Source organism: Mixophyes fleayi, chromosome 12 (assembly GCF_038048845.1).
Source record: "Mixophyes fleayi isolate aMixFle1 chromosome 12, aMixFle1.hap1, whole genome shotgun sequence".
NCBI classification, from domain to species: domain Eukaryota; kingdom Metazoa; phylum Chordata; class Amphibia; order Anura; family Limnodynastidae; genus Mixophyes; species Mixophyes fleayi.
In genome coordinates, this window is record NC_134413.1 from 79,051,100 (window position 1) to 79,072,715 (window position 21,616).

At 38.0% G+C, this 21,616-nt stretch overlaps 2 protein-coding genes across 2 annotated transcripts in view; both read left to right on the forward strand.

The window, feature by feature from the left end:
- LOC142109075 (NACHT, LRR and PYD domains-containing protein 12-like) overlaps positions 1 to 21,616 on the forward strand; it is a 59,432-nt gene that overhangs the window by 14,672 nt on the left and 23,144 nt on the right. The window lies entirely within an intron of this gene.
- Positions 115 to 7,479, forward strand: LOC142109080 (ribonuclease inhibitor-like). The gene is made up of 4 exons (XM_075193111.1): positions 115 to 403; positions 3,513 to 3,683; positions 6,418 to 6,582; positions 7,155 to 7,479. The coding sequence occupies exons 1-4, from the start codon at positions 333 to 335 to the stop codon at positions 7,246 to 7,248; spliced, it is 501 nt and encodes a 166-aa protein (XP_075049212.1). The 5' UTR covers positions 115 to 332; the 3' UTR covers positions 7,249 to 7,479.

Here is a 21,616-nt window from a genome sequence, read left to right on the forward strand (position 1 = left end):
GACCCCTTTTGTTTGATCGATTGAGCATGGGATGTCTTCAATTACATATTATACAAATCCCAATAGTAAATGTAATGACTTAGGTGTCTCCTCAATTTTTTATTTGCAGTTATGTGACCCCTACATGTCAAATTTGCCCTGTCTAACAGTATTTTGTGAATTTGCATTTTTGCAGATGCAACCAGTGTTGCCTAGACATAACTCGTTTTTAGATTCTGATTTTATTCCATAGTTTGGCATTAAGCAGACTGACAGATGTTTCCTGCTGTCATCTGGGATCTGCAATAAGTAATAACCAGTCTCTGAGAAGACTTGAACTGTCTTATAATACAATGGAAGGTCCTCACTTCAGTGACTTGATGACAGCTCTGTCCAGTCCAACATGCCGGATAGAGGAGTTATAGTGAGTATAACAAATGCATGCAGTGGGAATATGTATGTAGTAGGAAGTATTATATAGTGTTATTATATGTCTGACACAAAGATAACATTGGATAAATTACAATAAGGGGCAGATTTAGCAAACCTTCCGAATAAGAAAAAGTGGAGGTGTTGCCCTTAGCAGCCAATCAGATTCTAACTATCATTTTCTAGAATGTAGTTGATAAATGATAGCTAGAATCTGATTGGTTGCTATGAGTAACAGTTCCACTTTTCCTTTTTTGGAAGGTTTGATAAATCTACCCCTGAGTGCCATCTATGAACTGCAAAGTGTGTATAGAAAATTCTTTTATGTCTTTGAAAACACCCTCATGATAGCATCTTTTTTTATATATATATATATATATATATATATATATATATAGTTCTGGGGGTTTAAAAATGTCAAACTTCAGCCTCCTGCTACCTTAGAACTCCTTTATTTAAACTTTTAAGCATATCTCTAATAGTGCTCTTTTTAGCCTCTTTTATGGCTTAAGTTAATAATGAGAGAGAGGAAACATCGGGACTATCTTTATGAAATGCTTAATGGTTGAGGTTCCTCCTATTACCCTCTGAACTTTTACGTTAAATAATTGACACCCGACATAATTGTGGCAAAATAAAGGCGTTTATTTTAGGACCCAAAAACTGTATGGTGGAGGAGAAAACAGCAGGCAGTACGGCAAGGCCCAAAAAATGGATATCCCAACCGGGGTCAATTTGAATATCACGAAACATGGGTAAAATTTTCACCTGTGTGCACTTTTATTATCCTTCACTTTCACTTGGGAACCAATTATCCCGGGTATTCCAGAGTCCGGCAAATAGAGGATTACAATTCCCAAAGAAGAGGTCTGTCAAAATGTCTCAATAGCACACACATTCAAGTTTACCTAGACCCTCAGGGCTCCTTTTTATCCCCCATCATCATCATAATCACCATTTATTTATATAGCGCCACTAATTCCGCAGCGCTGTACAGAGAACTCACATCAGTCCCTGCCCCATTGGGGCTTACAGTCTAAATCCCCTAACATACACACACACACACACACACACACACACACACACAGACTAGGGTTAATTTGTTAGCAGCCAATTAACCTACCAGTATGTTTTTGAAGTGTAGGAGGAAACCGGAGCACTTGGAGGAAACCCACGCAAACACGGGGAGAACAAACAAACTCTTCACAGATAAAGCCATGGTCGGGAATTGAACTCATGACCCCAGTGCTGTAAGGCAGAAGTGCTAACCACTAAGTCACCGTGCTGCCACCCCATCCTGGTTGACCATGGGAACTAACAGCCCCCCTGCTCTGAGGTGTCCTCTGATAGGTTCGGCCAAGGACATGTTTTATTCTTTCACCTCCCCCAGTTGATAAGAGCTAGCTACCTCCTCCACCACCACTGCTAGGGCTCCTGGAATTTGGCTGAGGGACATGGTAGGACAATGGGACCACCGGGGATGAAACAATGGGCCAGTAATGGGGTTTTCTACATGATAACCGCCAGCTGTGCTGAACTTTAACCAGTGAGTGCTTTTTAAAGTCTGTGGATAGAAAAGCTCACGGACACTTGGAGTCATGGAGTCTATATCGCCATCTTGTTATGGGTCATCCACATGGCGTCATTTAAACATAATGAGTCCTAAAACCCAAAACATTGTCTCTAACAACGATTATGTAGAGAAGTGGCTTGACAATGTTTTAAGTGTGATAAATGCAAAAGTCGCATTACCATATTCGGACACAATATAATGCAATTAGGTATCACATAAAAAAGAGAAAATAGTGTCTAGACGGTATTATTAATAAATGCGATAGTCATGTCTTCCATATACGCTTTCCTGCAGTAGTGAAAATGGGAGTGACAATTAAGAAATTTGAATAGATGACCGCAGCTCGGCATAATATAGCCGCAAATTAATGAAGAACTGGAGCGGTCAACAGCCAATCAGTGGTTAGATAGAGCTCTAGTGTCATCATAATAATCACGTGACATTGCACAAGGCCTCAGATACCCGTAAAAGTTGTGACTCTAATAAGTGTATATATAGGGATGAGTCCAAGTCTAATCAGGTTTCATCTCCAGGGGGGCTTGCTATAATAATGTGTAAGTGTAAGTCTTTCCATTAAATGAACCCTCAGTTTGATTTCACCTTCCCATTCACCCGACAGTGTAAATATTCCATCCCACCTCCTTTTATAACTTTGATCCTTGTGAGAAGGTAAAATAATTTCAAAGCTACTTTTTTAACATTTATTTTTTTAAACTTATTTTTTATCGTAAAACTGATCTTAAAAGTCCTTTAAAAAAAACTTGCAAAACAATGTCGTGTAGTCAGGGCTTCGCGTTGCAGCGGCAGGAATGTTTTTGGCACTATGGTAATATTAGCAAAATCTTAAAAAAAATCATCTTTATGGTAACTTTGATACAGTGAAAGGTTAAATGAAATTTCGTAGTTGTTTCCATTTACCATGTTGTTTTTATTTTACTACATTCCTGTAGCACTTACTTCTCCTCCACTTCCTCTCCCACTATCATCTCCTCTTCCTGGGAAATTATTAATGATTGGAGGATATCTGTAAACCGGTCTCTGACACAAATTCGAATAACTAACTTTTACTTTGTGATTATAAAATAATAGGTTGAATCTAAATGTGACGGTTCCGAAACGCGTTGACAATCAACTATTATTGTCCTGCTGTAACTACAGTCTCAATTGAAATATTTTTGCCTGAACTTTCACCTTTATTGGACAAAAAGTGGAGGGCAATTGTCCCTTTAAAGGTGGTAGATGAACTTCAATCCTTAACTGTACACTACCACCACTTTCATGTGCTATATTAGAAATAACGGGTTAGTTATTTTTAATAGAATAAGCTGTTTATTTACCACCATGTTAAGGACAATTTACCTTAATTTTTAGAAGTCATCCCCTTAGAGCTGGTGATAGCTAAAGTCCTCAATATTTAGATTGTAAATGATTAATTATCTTTATATCATGTGATTGAGTTCTCTGTACAGTGGCACTATTTAGATAAATGGTGATGATGATGATGATATCATAATCTGCTTTTCTTCTCCAGCCTGGACAGTACCGGCCTGAAGGACATTTCCTGTTCCCATCTTGCATCTGCAATGAAAAGTAACCAGTATCTGAGGATATTAAACTTATCATTCAATGACCTGACTGGCCCTCACTTTGGGGATTTAATGACAGCTCTGTCCAGTCCATCGTGCAGTGTAGAGCAATTAATGTGAGTATAACCACATTATACAGCTCTCAGACATAGAGGGTGGGAAACGCTATAAATATTTATGTTACATTTTGGTCTTAATTCTAAATGTATTTCTGTAGTAAACAAATGGCTACCTGCACCTCATTATTACATATGTTCTAGGAATAGCTGACTAGCAAGGTATTTCACATCTATTATTGTCTTATGGTTATTTATTTATTTTGGGCCTATATGTGCAAAATAGACCCAGAGCAGGTCAATTAAGGCACACACATGGTGCTCACGGTAAATAATTATCTTAAAGCATTACTTTGCCTATTGGAACCCATTCCGCACGTTTCAAGGTGCACACCTACTTACTGGTCTTTCTAAATTGTAAATCTTGTTTCTGCCCTGCACCGGTGGGCCTACTGCATACATATGGAGAACCAAACCTGAAAGAGTCTAAATATATGCAGCATGCTTCTATCCCACAGAAAAGTCCTCATTGCCTTGGAAGGTGGAGTGTCTCTACCCTACATCATTCTAAAAGATGTAAAGCCATAGCTTGTATGAGTGGGCTGGCTAGTTTTCAGGTTAGCAGGAATGTTCTGTTCTGAACAGACCAAATATTGGCAGATTCACTCACAGGAACATTTAAAACTTCATGTTCTTCAATTCTCAAATAGCAAAGTGCACCTAACTGCACCTATGCATTATTGCATATTTTCTAGGATTAGTTGACTATCTCAGCATTTCACAGCCATTATTGTCTTGTGGATATTTATTTATTATGGGCCTATATGTGCAAAATAGACACAGAGGTGGTAATTTAAGACACACACAGGATGGTTATAATAAATGGCTATGGAAACCCACTCCACATATATCAAGGTGCACACCTACCTTCTGGTCTTTAAAGTCACCTTCATAAACTAGAAACGCGCCTGGGTCTACAGGCAAGTGAAAATAAACTTAAGATAACCCTAATAACAAAGTGTAAATATCACAATACAAGTCCACCGTCCTGCTACTTTAGAGCCACCCCTTTCAGTTAGTGTTTTTCCATTTTTCTAAAATACAGCTGGGGTTTGTATCATTTGTGGTGTAAATTAATCATAAAGATGAGAGGACATCGGAACTGTCTTTATTACATGTGGTGATGATGTGTTTAAATCTTTTTATCACATTGCTTGGTGTGTTCCTGGACATGTGTTTCTCTGGTGAAGTGCAGCATGGAGGTGTAAGACAGGTCCTATTAAGTGTAGGACCTGTCTCGAGGACTGCTAGCATTGAACTGGTGGAAAATCCCTTTAGGGATGGAAATGGCCATATGTCCTATATGCCAAGGAACACCAGTAAGAATGCTCCATCCTTTTATTTCATTACGATGATCTGGCTCCGCATAAGGTAATCTTGTTTCTCTACTGCTCCGCAATAAAAAGGTGCAGAGGTGGGCCTACTGCATACATATGGAGAACCAAACCTGAAAGAGTCTAAATATCTGAAGCATGCTGCTATCCCACCAAAAAAGCCCCATTGCCTTGGAAGGTGGAGCATCCCTATCCTACATTTCTAAAAGATGAAAAGCCATAGCTTGTATGAGTGGCTCTCTAATTTCCATGTTAGCAGGGATGTTCTGAACAGACTAAATATTGGCAGATTCACTCACAGGAACATTTCAAAATTCATGTTCTTCAATTCTCCTATTTTCTATTGGATTTGAAGAATTCTAGTAATGTTATCTGTTTTTTGAATCTTTGTTTTGTGCTAATCTATTGGTAACCCTTTTATCAGATTAAATCTATCTGTTGGATCAATCTTTAACAACTAAATTCCACATCGTCTTGGTGTTTGTGTTCAACTCCAACTATTATTCTTACTATGGATACATTTAATATAAAAGACTTGTCATTTTGTCAGCAGCCAGTTGAATAACCAGCACGGTATTTTTTGGACTGTGGGAGACTGGAGCAACTGCAGGAAATCCAAGAGATCCTAGTTTTGGAATTGAACCCAGTGCTGCCTTACTATTGAAATAGAAAAGATGGGTTGGCATTATTGAGGCATACACCAGGTGGCAACTGTGTAACCACCCAGTACCAACGTAACATATAAAGGATTATTTATCATAGTGCAAAGAACAATCATGTGCTGTATCCCAAAGTAACCTTCAAATTTAAGCTTTTAGTGGTCTAGAAAATACAAGTTAAATATAATCACTACATTTTTTCAACCTGTGCTATCCCTATTCAGGTGGGTGCTTCCATAGTGTTATGGTTGGAACAGGAGATCCTCAATCCAGTCTAGGTGGACCCTCGACAACATAGCAGCAGTTAGGGAATAGTTGCTTTGAACTTTTTGTTCAACTAGACTACATTTTTAGTTTTTAGTGAGTTATCCTTTATGTTAATTGACAATTAAACCCACAAAGTACATTTTTAGTTTTCAACCCCCCTATCCCTTAACTAGCAGAACTGCCAGTATCCCTTTAAGAGTTATCATCCACTCCTGCAGGACTGACTTTACTATTTGACAGCAGCAGTGAGAACAGGTGTAAATGGCACTGTTAGTTTCTAGAATGAGCACTGTTAGCGTAAGTACTCCTAGGTTATGGGAGTCTCTGGAATTTTACACCCCAAATACTACTATTTGGGAGAAGGACTGGTGACTAAAATTTAAAAGGAAAAAAAATCCTCTCTTTGTTCTGTATGTTGGTTGTATTTGTAAAAAATACAATTGAAAGCATGAAGTCTTCTCTGATCTCTAACAGGTTCCAGGATATTCTGCTGAGAGATGACCATGTCCCATTCCTGGTATCACTGAGCAATAGCACAAAACTCACACATCTGGTGCTGAGCCATAATCAAATTACAGATACTGGTGCCAGTTACATCGAGGAGCTAATACTGAAATCAACCAGCCTGAAAGAGATCAGGTACGTACAAGAAAGACGGTGAAGTCACTATACAACAGTGATGTTGTCTCTTATACGAGTGCAGTACAGTTCTAGGCGTGAATCTTATCCATCTCCCGGAACACAAATTTCCCCAAAATTATTTTGCCCTTAATAACCTTATATGTATCCTTCCTAGTCCATGTTGCATTAACACCTCTGTGCTAATTAAGGTGACTCCATCTCTCGCTTTAAAAAAAGGGTGTTCTAGATCTCTTTGGATGATGAAGGCCACATCACTTGTAATATCACACACTAATCCTTAGAGAGCAGCTACAGTGGTTAATATTAACAAAATATACAGCAAAGTCTCATTAGTAACTCAAAGCCAACATAATATTGAGACCTTACAAGATCATAACAACTGTACAAGACATTGAGTGTTGGCTGTTCTCTTTACATGCGTTGTATGTGATGATTAAATACACACAGGTCAAAAATGTATATTATACGATTAGCAGATTCCTAATCACAATGTCTGGAGAACTTCTCCGGCCTCTCTAGATTTCTTGGAGAATACCTCACCTTCTGACTTGCTTTTCTCTCACGTCTAGCCTCTTCTTAAATCGTCAGTTGTCCTATGAAGTCAAAGATAAGTTAAGAGAGCTGAAAAATCACAAGCCAGGCCTGACGGTTTCCATAGAATGACCAAATTGGAAGTATGATCGACTAATCAAAGAGACCGGATGAAACAACCAGATTAAAATGTCTTCCCAGTCCAACTTGCTATTGAAAGAAATCTTTTGAAAACCTTGAAAAGATATAGCCCAAAGTAATCAGTCGTTCAGACAACATAGGTGACTTATGGAAATGGCGTATTGGGATGCTGGGAGTTATGTATAATAATGCGTTATGACTGAAATAAAGGACTTTGACGGATGTGAGCAGTGTTTGCATCTTCTCATGTTTGTGACATCATCCTTGCTTATGAAACATCATCAGCAAAGGATGACAGTGATATGACCACACGCTACATGAGATGATGTGATTTTCATAAGATTATATTTAAATGCAAGTAAAAAGATAATGCAATATTTAGCCCATTATCCTAAGCATCGCACAGAAACAGGACAAAATATATATTAAACCAATATATGTAGAGATCGTAATGATAATTAGTTATCTTATATATATTTTTTATTACAATTTATAAATATATAGTATATCAAGCTGAATAAGAGACACTGATTGCAAGGGAGGAAATGACTGTGCGGAGGATAATGGAGGAAAGTAGAAAGTCACAGACTGAGAAAAATTAAGGATCAGGGTCCCCATAGGAACTGGCAGGATGTAACAAAGATGGGAGCCTCAAGTCCCGAGTGCAAAGCTTGACACAGGGACCCCATAAACAGTACAGATACCTCCACATTGCCACTGTATAGAGACTATTTCATCATCATGACCAGCAGCAGCTATTTATATAGCGCCACTGATTCCGCAGCGCTGTACAGAGAACTCATTCACATCAGTCTCTGTACTATTGGAGCTTACAATCTAAATTCCCTAACACACACACACACACACACACACACACACAGAGAAAGAGAGACTAATGTGAATTTAATAGCAGCCAATTAACCTACTTGCACGTTTTTGGAGTGTGGGAGGAAACCCAAGCAAACACGGGGAGAACACACACAAACGCCAGATAAGGCCGTGGTAACCCTAAGCCAACCTTAATCCTAACCACTAAGCCACCGTGCTGCCCCAACCCCTTCCACAGAAATGACCCCCTTCAACAGAAATCCCCAATCCACAGTTCCCTTTTTGCAAAGAGAACATGCCAATTGTGGAAAGATGAGTAATGTATAAGGATCTTCTCATAACAATGTAACCCCCTTGTCACTTTGTCACCATATGTTGAACTAGGGAGGTGCACGGGTAGGGCACTTGCTCACCTGCGCTTTCTTCTCTGCCTGGCTAGCTCTTTGGTGTGGGTATAAGTGCTAAGAGAATATCCACACATGTTGGTTTTACAGCAATGTCTGGTAAGTGTGGGCACAGACATTGTTGTGTGATGGTGCAGTGCCATATTTGTTGCAGTAAGTTTGGCACCAGACCATCTCTATTTTGCAAAATAGAAAACTTTTTATTTACATAATGATATCTACATATCATGCCATGGCAATGCCCCTTTGCGTGGCCCACGTTGGGAGATATGCCACCCATTGTTTAATACATAAAGCTCTCTCTGAATACTTAGCTACTTATTAGCTTTGAGAGTTTGACCATTGTCATCACATGCCTTCTGTATTTCATTCATCACTATGCTGTCTATTAGGCCAATTCTATAATTCAGTTGCATTTCAGATATTTATCTTGGTGAATTAATTCTTGAATTAATCTCAATTCACCCAAAATCCAACCAATAATTAACATCCACAGGACAATCACAACAATCGCAATGTATGGAATTTAAATATAGAATATTAACAAGTGGCAACAAATAAAACAGGTCTATAGCCTTATAAAAGGATCTCCTGAGACCGAGATTTTTGTGAATTGTATTAAGGGGTCTGTCAAAGCTCCATGTGACTATATCTATTACTGTACTCATGCATCCTAAATGTACTACATATAGTATTGCAGCATTACATGTCTGATCTGAAAATTAGATGAGAAAAATGAGGTGTGAAAACATTTTCCAAAATTTAGGACCTTTCAAAATCATCTCAGAGGACCTCAAGAATTTTCAACATGACAAACAAAATGATTAGCAAAAAGACTGACAATTTCCCTAAGTAGTTTAACATAAATTTAAATTATTTATTCATATATAGTATAGTCACACAATAACATTCCATTGGCACTCTGCTAAATGTTGCTATAAAGAATGGATAGACTCTCTAAAGGGTATGTGACTCTCATAATATGAGCTGACATGATCCAATGAAAAATTCCTGTTTTACCAACAAAGGCAGGTGAGTTATATTCCTAGATACCACTTCCTATTTTGAAGAAGCTTTAAGATGATTGGAGAAAACTGATACTTACACTAAGTTACAATTGAATTGAACAGTATAGTCATAAACTATAGATAGTTAAATAGTGAAACCAAATTATTGGTCCAAAGATAAATAAATCATTGATTTCCTTTAAGAAAATGCTGATTATTTGTGAAATTAATTCTCTTCCATCTAATCTTTCTTCCTATATAGATCTTGATCCACAGCCTTTTGTTAAAAGGTTGCTATCATATACAAAACATCCTTTGGCCATTTTACAATCACTGAAAGATTTTATTTGGGAAAACTCATTCATCTGGGTTAAAACTCAATTTCTCGTAACAATGAGTTGCCAGACATTTTTGCTGACAACTAATGGTTAGAGACAATTTAACTAATTTCAAACGTTTTAAACATTTTTAATAAATTCTATATACTTCATTATTTTATTATACATTTTATTTTTGGACCAGTTCTTTTGGAAAACTAGTTATGCTCCAGTTATGCAAATATATTTGTGGGATTCAAGGAATCTCAGTTTAAATATAAAATATCAGTGTTTTTAGAAAATGTTAAATAGTAAATGTGCAATATATAGACAATATATTGCTCATCTGGGTCAGGACAGATGTATAAATAGGTGAATTTGTTAAATATATTAATTATAGGGAATATAATCTAAATGTGCCTTACAGAATTAACAACTACAGAACAAACAACAGGTGTGCCATGCTGCCATCCATGTAATGTGCCAGGGCACTTTAGGGAAACACATTACATTCCTATGCCAATGATTCTCAAAGAGTTTAGTCTCCATACATTTTTTATAAGCAGTCCTGTTTTTTTAAGTCATTACAATTGACAATGTGCTTCCCCCAGATATAATAACCAGCACCACTACAGTAGCCTGAGCTATTTACCACTAGATAAGCATGGAGTCCCACTTCAACAGTATAGGACTATGTCAATGTTGACTGGTTACAGTATAACACGGATATTCGCTCCATTGGGTCACCCCGTCATAATGTGAAACTATAGTCAGTATGGGAGGAACATCCATAGGGGAATCGGTCTGATAAAAATATCACTGAGTGATGGTGACTCACTCAATGAAAAATTATTGGAGATTTCAGTCCCAACATCGGCACAAAGAAAAATTAATAATGTTGAATGCCCTTGGCACAAAGATAATACACCAGAGGTGCACCTATGTCTAATAACCATATGACTAAGAGACATGGACCTTCTGTAAAATTTAATTTATTATAACAATGCACATGTGGTGGTGTAATGGTATATAACACAGCTATAGTAATTGCAGCCTAAATAGACATTAATAAAACATTTCCCATATGTGCATATATAGCATCTTATGAAGATCTTAAATAGTTCGGTGTTTTATACTTGGATATATTTAAGTATAGATGCAAATCCCAGATAGTTTAAAAAGGCAAGTGGTGTAACATAAGTCTCAATGTCCCGCTAATAGTTTAGCAACTAGATGTTAATCATAGATGAAAAGTCTGTATTCAGTAGTAGTCGAAATATTAAGGAATGTTCCTTATAAGGAAGAAAAGAATGGACTCCAGAAAATTGTATCAGGTGATGGTAATACTTGGGTGTCTTCCTTTCCCAGTGGATATTAGGAATAATAAGCATAGCTCGCATCAGTCCAATACGTTGTTGGTTAATTAAAGCAGAAGGCAAGTCCACTAAGATCACACGGTAGCAGATTAAAAGTAAACCAGACTTACCCTAATTTGGGCTTCTTTGCTGAGACGCTGTGTTTCTATTGGAGATCCGTCTGTGTGGTCCAAAGTATATGAGTAGCCAGATGTGGAAGCCTTGATTGCAGAGTAGTAATAGCCGCGGCCGCGACTAGGACTAGTGCGCATGCACAAGCGGCGATGTAGAACAAGAAAGGCCGTTCACTGTTTTCAGGGTTAGGATATCTTTGTGGCAGATGAACAGGCACTTTCAGAAAGTGTGGGTGTTAGTATCTGTGACGAAATGTAGTATATCAAATGACTGATTGTTATATTCTGTTGAATCTATGTATAACACTGTGAATATTTTATCTAACTTTCCAAAGTGTATTTTGCTATCTAAACTGAGTCTGACCTAGGCAAGAGTCAATGGTCTTTTGAAACTAGTCAGGCCCAGAGACAGATCTCTGAGTAGAGGTGGGGGGTGAAGAGCCCATCAAGAAATGGTTTAAGAATCCCTTGTTTCAGACACCAGATGGTACATTTCTTTGAGGAGGGTCTACCACGACTGAAATGTGCCATTCTTCTCAATGTGTACTCCTCACACGCCAATTCCTGAATTTGAAAGTAGGGATTCTGGTTTTATTTCCTATTTTATTTTTTGAAACTCATTTGTGCAACCTATTGCAAGTCTGTTTATTACCTTTTTGTACATTCATAATAATAGAATAGGTAATTTTTTCTTTAATTTATGCAATTACAAAACTTTATTAACGGTGGCAAGGCACTTTATGATTTATCACAATTGTGATCCAAAATGCATTAAATCCTTTGCCATGGAGAAAGTTACTATGGATCTTAGAGGTGGCGATTTTCAGGGACATCTCCTGAGAAAGGAGACTAAGGAAATGTTCTTAATGGGGAGTCTATCTTCACATGGATTAAATGATTATAATAAGTTATTCAGCTTTCCTTTGATGAGTAATTTTTGTGGCATTATTTATTGTTAACCAATATCAATCGATATAGGACCATACGTTAACGGTTTAAATTGCATTTTCACATTTTTTCTTATTGCTTTCATTTAATTAGTTTTTTCACTTAATATATGGTAGTACCTACCTCTCAATAATATATTTATATTTTTATTTTTATATTTTCACCCATTTTGGTCACTTTGCACTTTATTCACATGTACACAAGTACATTTATAATAGAGATGGTCACTGACCCCCGTGTTTTGGTTTTGGATTCGGTTTTGGATCTGGATTACCGTCGGGTTTTGGTTTTGCAAAACCGCCATTGCGTGTTTTGGTTTTGTTTGATTTTGTTTTGCAATTTGTTATAAAAATTACATTTATTGGTGCTAAAATAACATAATTTAGGTATTATTTTGTAGCTACATTATTATTAACCTCAGTAACACTAATTTCCATTCATTTTTTATTCAATTTTGAACACCTCCTATGTCACAATATGATTTTCATACACTTGAAAAGAAAAATTGTTCCAGTTCTTGCCAGTGATAACAAAAAGGTCATTGCCATGCCTGGGCATAAGACCAAAAATCCACCTCTTAAGTGTGGAATTATTTTTACACGAATCCTGGCAAGAGTTGTCTATCCATTTGTAGCATTTTTAAAGCCACACTCAGTAGAGGTAGGGACCTTAACCATCTGGGATCCTCATCCATGTTTCGTCATTTTTCAGCGAGTTCTTGGAAAACTGTTGGGAAAATCAGAAACTTTGGTTAAAAAAAAAATAACAACAAGCATTCCAGCATAATCTACCTCCCTTCTCTCATCTACATCCCAGAACCTGAAATCTTCCCCCCCAACAATTGGCAGTTAAACAATCATCTGTAAGAGGAAGCAAGAATGAAACCTGTCACCCAGTCGCAAAGCGGATCACAGACGCCCTGGGTACTATGCTAGTGTTAGATCTGCGTCCAATGTCCACTATTAATACAGTTGGTTTAAGACATTTAATTGAGGTGTTATGTCCCTGTTAGCAAATGTCATCACTATACCATTTTACTAGAAAAGCTAATTCTCTCCTGTACTGGAAAGTTCCTAAAAATGTCATTATTGGGTGACAAAATGGTATTCTACTCACTGTATACTTAACCACAGATATGTGTACAAGCGTAACTGGGCAAACAAAAGATTATATGACTGTGAAAGCCCACTGGGTTGGTCATTCGCCTTCCCCAGCATGGACAGCAGCAGCATGTACCCAGGTACATCATATTTTTGAGAAGTAGGCTACTCTGTGTATCAGCAGCTTCACTAAGAGGCATACAGCTGACAAACTGTTCCAAAAACTAAGGGATGTCATTGAAAGATGGCTAATCCTGCTTGGAGTCTCCTGAGGATATGTCATTTCTGATTATGACCCAATATTGGTCCAGCATTACAGCGGGGTTGAATTCCATCACATTTCCTGTTTTGCACACACTATCAACTTGGTGTTACAGAACTTTTGAAAAATGACATGCAGGAGATGCTGTTTGTGTCCAGAAACATTTAGGGTCAATTTCTGGTTTCTGCAACAGCATGTAGGACAATGCAGCAGCTGCAAGAAGACTAGCATTTGAGGGGAATATACTTTAGTCCAGCGAAGTAGTTACCTGTGAAGAAAGTGCAGACACGGTTAGCTTGAGTCAAGTGATTGCCTTAATAATAGATTTTGAAAAGGTGCTACATAAAATTATAGTGTGCAATAAAACAAAGTAAATGTGCTAACTATATTTTAATTGTAGATTAAATACTTAATTTTCTTTACAAGGATCCCAGACTTATCAACATCTTGTTGGGACGTCTTCTCCTTCAGTTTCTCTGGCAACTGCTTGTTGTAAAAGAAATTGCTTTCCCAAGACACCCAGTGGTGATGCAGATGAGTCCGCTAAACATTTTTATATTTGCTGTGCTGTAAAAGAATGGCCCAAAAATCGTGACAGCTCTGCCCTAAAATCAACTAGTCATTCCCTTTGGAAGGCCATTATCAGCAATTACATCATACTACACAGACTCCTATGATATTGGGATGAATTAGTATTGTTGGAGGAAGACTATCACTAATCCCTGCCACCTCTCCAGTTTCGCAGTGAGCTATGGTACAATAAAATGTAACTGCAGATTTAAACCAAGACTGTCAGCCCTATTATTTCTATTTCAGCAATTACAATTAGCAATGGAGCAATGGAGCTCTTCTCTTTGGGTGTTACCTATATAACGCAGCACCATTTGCCTGCAAATTCTACAGACAAGCCTGCTTGTCTTCCTCTCCATCAATGAGAGCACTCGTCTTTGGGTGTATATTACACCCAAACATTATTAGTGAAAATTATGAAAAATACAGTTTAATCCCTGATAGGCCCTCCACCATCCCTTGCATGTTAATAGTAGGATTGGTTGGAATTATGGTCAAGGTCACACATTTTTTTGACAAATCCTTCAAACCAGCCCAGATGTCAAACTGTTATGGTCTGCCACCTGCGTCATCCCTGCTTGTGTTTGGAAAGTGCATATTGGTGCCAGAACCTCACATGCCAGAACTGCTCCCACTGGTGCCACACTGCTGCAGGACTTACACAATCAACAGCATCCTCATCGTCGGATACCCAAATCTCCCCCACATCCTCTTCTAAAGACAAAGTGTCATCCTCACTTGGTGTATCACCGGCTACACTCGGGCTGTTCAGGCACACATCAGCAGAACTGCTGAAAGGGCCCTTCTTTATGGGTACACTAACAGAATGGTCACGATTAGACATCCCACTGTTGGATGGACTCTCCACAGGGATTGGTGTCATTTCTGATTCAGAGCAAACATTATCCTCTAATGCCTTACTGTTATCTTGCAGCTCGGCTTTGACGCGTAACAGTAGTTGTGCACCAATTGTAGGCTGGGTAACTTTTTGGGATCTGCCACTAATAGCCAAAGGTGAAGGCCTCATTCTCTCTTTGCCACTACGTGTGTAGAATAGCATGCTTGCAATTTTTTTTTTATCGTTACTGAACTTTTGCTCAGTTACACTTCTTTTTCGCTTCAATACAGTAAAAAAAAATTTGTTTTTGTTTTTTGCACTAATTTGGAAACACTCTGTTGTTTGACATCGCCTTGGCCAGATGACGTACTGGGAACACTAACATCAGGACTGGTGACAGAACCTGGTTGCTCATTCTGATCATATGTGGACTGCTTTGAATCCATTCTGAGCGCAAAGCACTGGGGAGGGCTAAAAATTATTTGGTAGATACTGCTGACAGATATGACTTTTGACAGCCAGAAATATTTATGCACAATTAGGGAGGACACCCCAAAAGCTCTGGGGAGTGCTAAAAATTATTTGGTAGATACTGCTGACAGATATGACTTTTGACAGCCAGAAATATTTATGCACAATTATGGGAGACACCCCAAAAGCACAGAGGAGTGCTAAAAATTAGTTGGTAGATACTGCTGACAGATATGACTTTTGACAGCCAGAAATATTTATGCACAATTATGGGGGACACCCCAAAAGCACTGAGGAGTGCTAAAAATTATTTGGTAGATACTGCTGACAGATATGACTTTTGACAGCCAGAAATATTAATGCACAATTATGGGGGACACCCCAAAAGCACTGGGGAGTGCCAAATATTAACAAAAAATAATAAACCTCTATCCTCCTCTCTTCTCTAGCGATTTTTGTTAGAGCTATTGCAAGAAGAATATTGTATTCTCTGTCCCTGCTCTAATCAGCCTGTGACTACACCCTGCTCTCTCCCTCTGTCAAATGGCGATGGATTGCTGTGGAGGCGTGTATTTATAATGTTGAAGTATCGCGAGAACCGAGCCCTGAGATCCGACGACGTCACGATGACGTTCGGCCTCGATTTGGATTCGGAACGGGCGGGAGAGTACCGAGCTGCTCAGCTCGGTACTCGGATACCCAAAGTTCGGGTGGGTTCGGTTCTCGGGGAACCGGACCCGCCCATCTCTAATTTATAATAACAGAATATGTAATTTTTTCTTCAATCTACGCATAATTCACACTACAAGTTGTGTGTATATATATATATATATATATATATATATATATATATATATACAAGTTAACCCGTGCATGATACTCATGCATTCTAGTCAAATCAAGCTACTTAAGGTGTTAAAAAGGTTCTTGTCATGCATTTGGGCCTAGCCCAGGCCTCCTCAGGGGAAGAGCGTTACTTCCCGACTCAAGCGCCCTGGTTTTGTCCACATGTCACCACCTCATCATTTTTCTCCATCACCTCATCCTTCATCTTCATCGCCACATCCTTCATCAAGCTTCTTAAGGTGTTAAAAACTCCCCACTGTCACCCCCGGCAACCACCAACCACTCCCAACTGTCACTTCTCCTTCAAGAAATATATAGGTCAGTGTATAACTCTGCCCAGCAGGTGGCGTTGCAGCTTGTTTTTTTTTTTCACACACGCCACTATATATATATATATATATATATATATATATATATATATATATATATATATATATGTATATATATATATATATATATATATATATATATATATATATATATATATATATATATAAATAAATGTGTGTATATATATATGTGTGTGTGTATATATATATATATATATATATATATATATATGTATGTGTATGTATATATTCACAATTATTAATCAAATTTTTATTTTATATATTTTTTCATAATTATCAGTAATTTTTATATAATCTATTTTTGATTGAGCAATAATATTATTAGGATTTTTCACTGATTTATTCTGTTTACTATAATAGTCCTTCCAGATTATATGTCTAAACAGGGACAGGGTGATCTGTAACATTAGCTGATTTAATTGTTTATCTTTAACTGTTTAATCTTACTGTATTCATTGGTGGTGAGAATGAGGTATTATATCTTAGTATCACTAACCATAAGAAATATCTGTATCATTAGAGCTATTTTTTCCTGGATCCTGGGCTATATTCATGCTGTTCCTGATAAATTCTATGTGTCCCTATGCACTTCTTCACACTGACCAATAGTGGGACACGATGGGCGGGTCTGACTAATCCTGTGCCCCAGGATTGGATTAATACACTGTCTATCATTATTGGAGACAAAGCATCAGGATTGGCCCCATGAATGTGATGTCATTATGAGGGTGGGGTTATTGCTCTATTTAACAGCTACCATAATGGAGCTCTGGTTTGCCTTGAGAAAGCTTATCTGCTCTGTGTACCTGTCTTATGTGATTAAGGAGTCTGCTACTAATGTTTCAATAATGACACAGATTATGTTATCTCAGCCTAGACTGGGGAACTCTTACATCTGGCCCAGGAGTAGGCAATCTGCGGCTCTCCAGGTGTTGTGAAACTACAAGTCCCAGCAAGCGTTGCCAGCAGATAGAGCACCAGCAGGTTGCCTACCCCTGATTTTCTAGCCTTACATGCTGCAACAATAGCTGACAGGCAGATCACCAATCCCATTTAGACTGCTAATTATAGCAAGACAACAGGCTGCAAATGAAAGAACTATCCTATCATTCTCTATATTTAGACAATATCAAATGCCAGTCTCCCTTTATGTCAGACGTTTTAACAACAGCTGATAGTATTATTCAGTTTGTTTAACTTTTTGAGTCGATAAGCTACAGAAAGAGGAACTCTGGTTACCTGTGTCTTTAGAGCTGATTACTATTGCAAATCAGCCTCTCTGTTATCATGTTTGTTTAAATAATAGCTGACAAATACATTCCTATTGTTATTTGAAATATTAATCACACTGACCAAAGCTTGGTGAACAAAGGAACTACATCTTTGCATTTCAGGGTTAATCACCACTGAGGAGCAGTCTCTCTGTGCTGCATAATATTACACTACAGGTGACAGGCAGACTGTTTGTTGCTGTTTAGATTGCTAATCCTATTAACCTAATAGGTTGTAAACGGAGAAACCAAACCTTCCTATATTTAGGATGGGAAGTTTTTGAACTCTGGCATTTACTAAAAGGATTTAACCCTGTATATTAATGTTGGATAGACACTTGGCTATTAGAAATTTAGACTATCTGGTGCACAATTTTCACAGATGATCAATGAAACAATAAAAAAACATATCAAATAAAGACCATAATTTTGGAGAAATATTTTATTAAGCCTGCAAGACAAAATAATAGGATAGATCTGTGTTCTAAATTTGAAAACTGAGATATTACTGCAAAACATATGAGTACTAACTGTATCTATCAGACTATATATCAAACCAATTGAAACTTTCTATAAGAATTAATCCAATTATCGTGAATTCTATTATAACGCAAAGAATATAAGAAATATAATTTCTTAGAGCTAGATATTGGAATTATCTGATATACTAAGGATAAGTAGCTGCTTAATATATAAAACGACAAATGATTTAGTGGACATATGTATTAGATTGTACTAATATATATGAAGATTAATTGTCCTATACACTATACAATTATTTAGACAGGACCACAGAGCGTTTGCAGTTGAACTGCAATTTTAATTCACTCTGTTTTTGTTTTTAATATTTCGCTAGTTTTCTCTCATCAGAAGCACGCTATATTTTATAGGAAATAATAAAGGTTACGTTTTATTTCATTATTTGCCTTTCCACTTATAGATTCTGAGTGCCCCATTTCTGCCTTGTCTTCCCCCCTTTTTTGTGTATGAGTATTCTTACAGTGTTGGGGAGCACCACTCAGTAGTTCCTCTATAATTAAGTACTCTGGGATAGGAGGTGGTATATTCATCCACTCATATAGGGATCTATAATTGATGACATACCTTGTGACTTATTGTAAATAAGCCTTGGAAACATTTTTTAGGTTAAACATATTTAATCTAGCGTACACTCCGTGATTCTTTATGACCTTACGAAGTTCAGGGAGGCTGATGCTACATATGTACATGATTCAAGTGTGAAACATTAGGAAGTTGTACTGGTAAACGTAAGGTCACCATAATAAATTCTTTGTGGCGGCAGAAAAGGTGTATTCATTACTAAGTGACTAAGGTGACATCAGTCACTGCCAGCTATTCAGATTGCTATATCTGAGACAGAATGGGGTGTTGGTGACAGTATCCAACTAGCACGGTGGCTAAGTGGTTAACGCTTCTGCCTTACAGCACTGGGGTCATGAATTTAATTCCCGACCATGGCCTTTTCTGTGAGGAGTTTGTATGTTCCCCCCGTGTTTGCGTGGGTTTCCTCCGGGTGCTCCGGTTTCCTCCCACACTCCAAAAACATACTGGTAGGTTAATTGGCTGCTAACAAATTGACTCTAGTCTATGTGTCTGTCTGTGTGTGTGTGTTAGGGGATTTAGACTGTGAGCTCCAATGGGGCAGGGACTGATGTGGGTGAGTTCTCTGTACAGCGCTGCGGAATTAGTGACGCTATATAAATAAATGGTGATGATGATGATATAGGTGAGAAAAATTAACGCTGTGAGGAACAAAGAGCAGAGATTTTAGCCCCAACATCAGTGCGATGCATCTCCAGACACACATTGCAAAAAATTGAGTCTGTCCCTCTATTCCCTGTGATGAACGCCCTGTATCAGATAGCACATTTCCATATAACATTTGGTATGCAGCTACCTTCACTCTCACACAAATGTATCTGGACTTTACTGATCATACTACACTACGTCGAGCAGCCCTTGTGTGTTTGTTGTTTTTTTTCCCAGGTTTTGCACTTTCAAACAGGTGCAAACAACAAAGTACACAGCTCCCCTGTTTGTACTGGCACAAATTTGTGTTTCTCGTTCACTGCTGACGTTTGGGGGGATTGAGGTAATCAGTATCATACATTTAATCGATACATTAATTAAATGATATTCAAGTCCATAAACTTTGCAACACTTTACATATATAAAGTTCAAAAGTCCCTTAGTATGTATTCCAGATATATCCCCACTTCTTCATGCATGTTTTTGCTTATACTTACAGGATAAAGAATGGAGGTTAGCTGGACATAAACTTTAATCCCAATAGTGTTGTAGCCGACAGTTTTATTGTGAGACCACACCTCCTTCCAACTTTCATATATATCAAGGGTTATAACAAGGTACAGGAGAAAAACATTCTTCAAAGGAAGAGAAGTACTAGAACACGAGGACATGCACTGATACTGGGGGGAAGAAGGTTCAGAGGAACTCTGAGGAAAAACTACTTCATAGAAAGGGTAGTGCAGTGTCGGACTGGGGCATGAAGGGCCCACCGGGGGACTGCAACGCTAGGGGCCCACCAGAGGGGGTGTGGCCAGCCATCATAGAGGCGAGACCAGACACTAGAGGGGGAGTGGTCAGCCCATGAAGGACAGCTAGCACCATAGTGTAGTATATAAAGAATGTAGTGTGCTCATCCTTCTCTTTTAAAATGACAGGCTGACTGCGCACTTAGTTACTAACCTGCTCATGCTCCTCTGGGCGGTTGGATATCCGGAACTCCTACTCTCATCTGCCCTGCTCAAAGTGAAAAACACACTACCGCGCAGGTTCAGAGAGCCCAGACGTGACTCTCTGCACCTCTGTGGTAGTGTGTTTAACGGGAGTGTTTGGCAAAAACGGGGGGGGGGGAGTTGCGCTCTACCCCTACTGTTGCAAGAGCAGCATTAACACAGGTTATCCCTCTCTACGAACTAATAATATACTGAAAGTTAAGCGCTCATTGACTTATGTATTATTCCAAGTGTAATGCTAATAATAAAATTTGTGTTCTTTTATCTTGAATACAATTCGTATTTTTCTATATCTTGTATTAGGCTGTGAGCAAGAGGCTCGGTTTAATTAGTGGGATAACATTTAATGTTCGTTTTATCACAATTTATTGAATCCTGGTTAAAATACATAAAAATACATTAATATAGACAAATAAAATACTCCAATTAAACCACAGTATTTATATTATGAGGCATTGATTTCTATATACATACATATGGTATGGCATCAATTGAACATACATAAAAAATCTGACAAACCTAGGTATATAGACCTGGACTAGTCTAGCTACTGGGAGGCAAGTGGCAGTGGATATAAATGCTGCATTGATCCAGATATAACACAGTCACTGATATCTCAATAAAATAATGTTCATAGCATACAAGTCCAGTAGATGGGAATTGGTATTTCTTTAAGTCTCTGCTAGTGCAATATAAATATTCAGATCACTGTCCACATATATCACATGGTTATTGCTGCGATGCTTTCAAATTTAACTTTGTTTACTTGCAGTTTTGATGTATATAGAGATGGTGGCCGGGTACCCAGTGTGCTGAAATCAGAGGATGTTTCTCGTGGTCCGTGCTTGTTACTGTTGGAGAGGAAGGTGCCTGCGTTC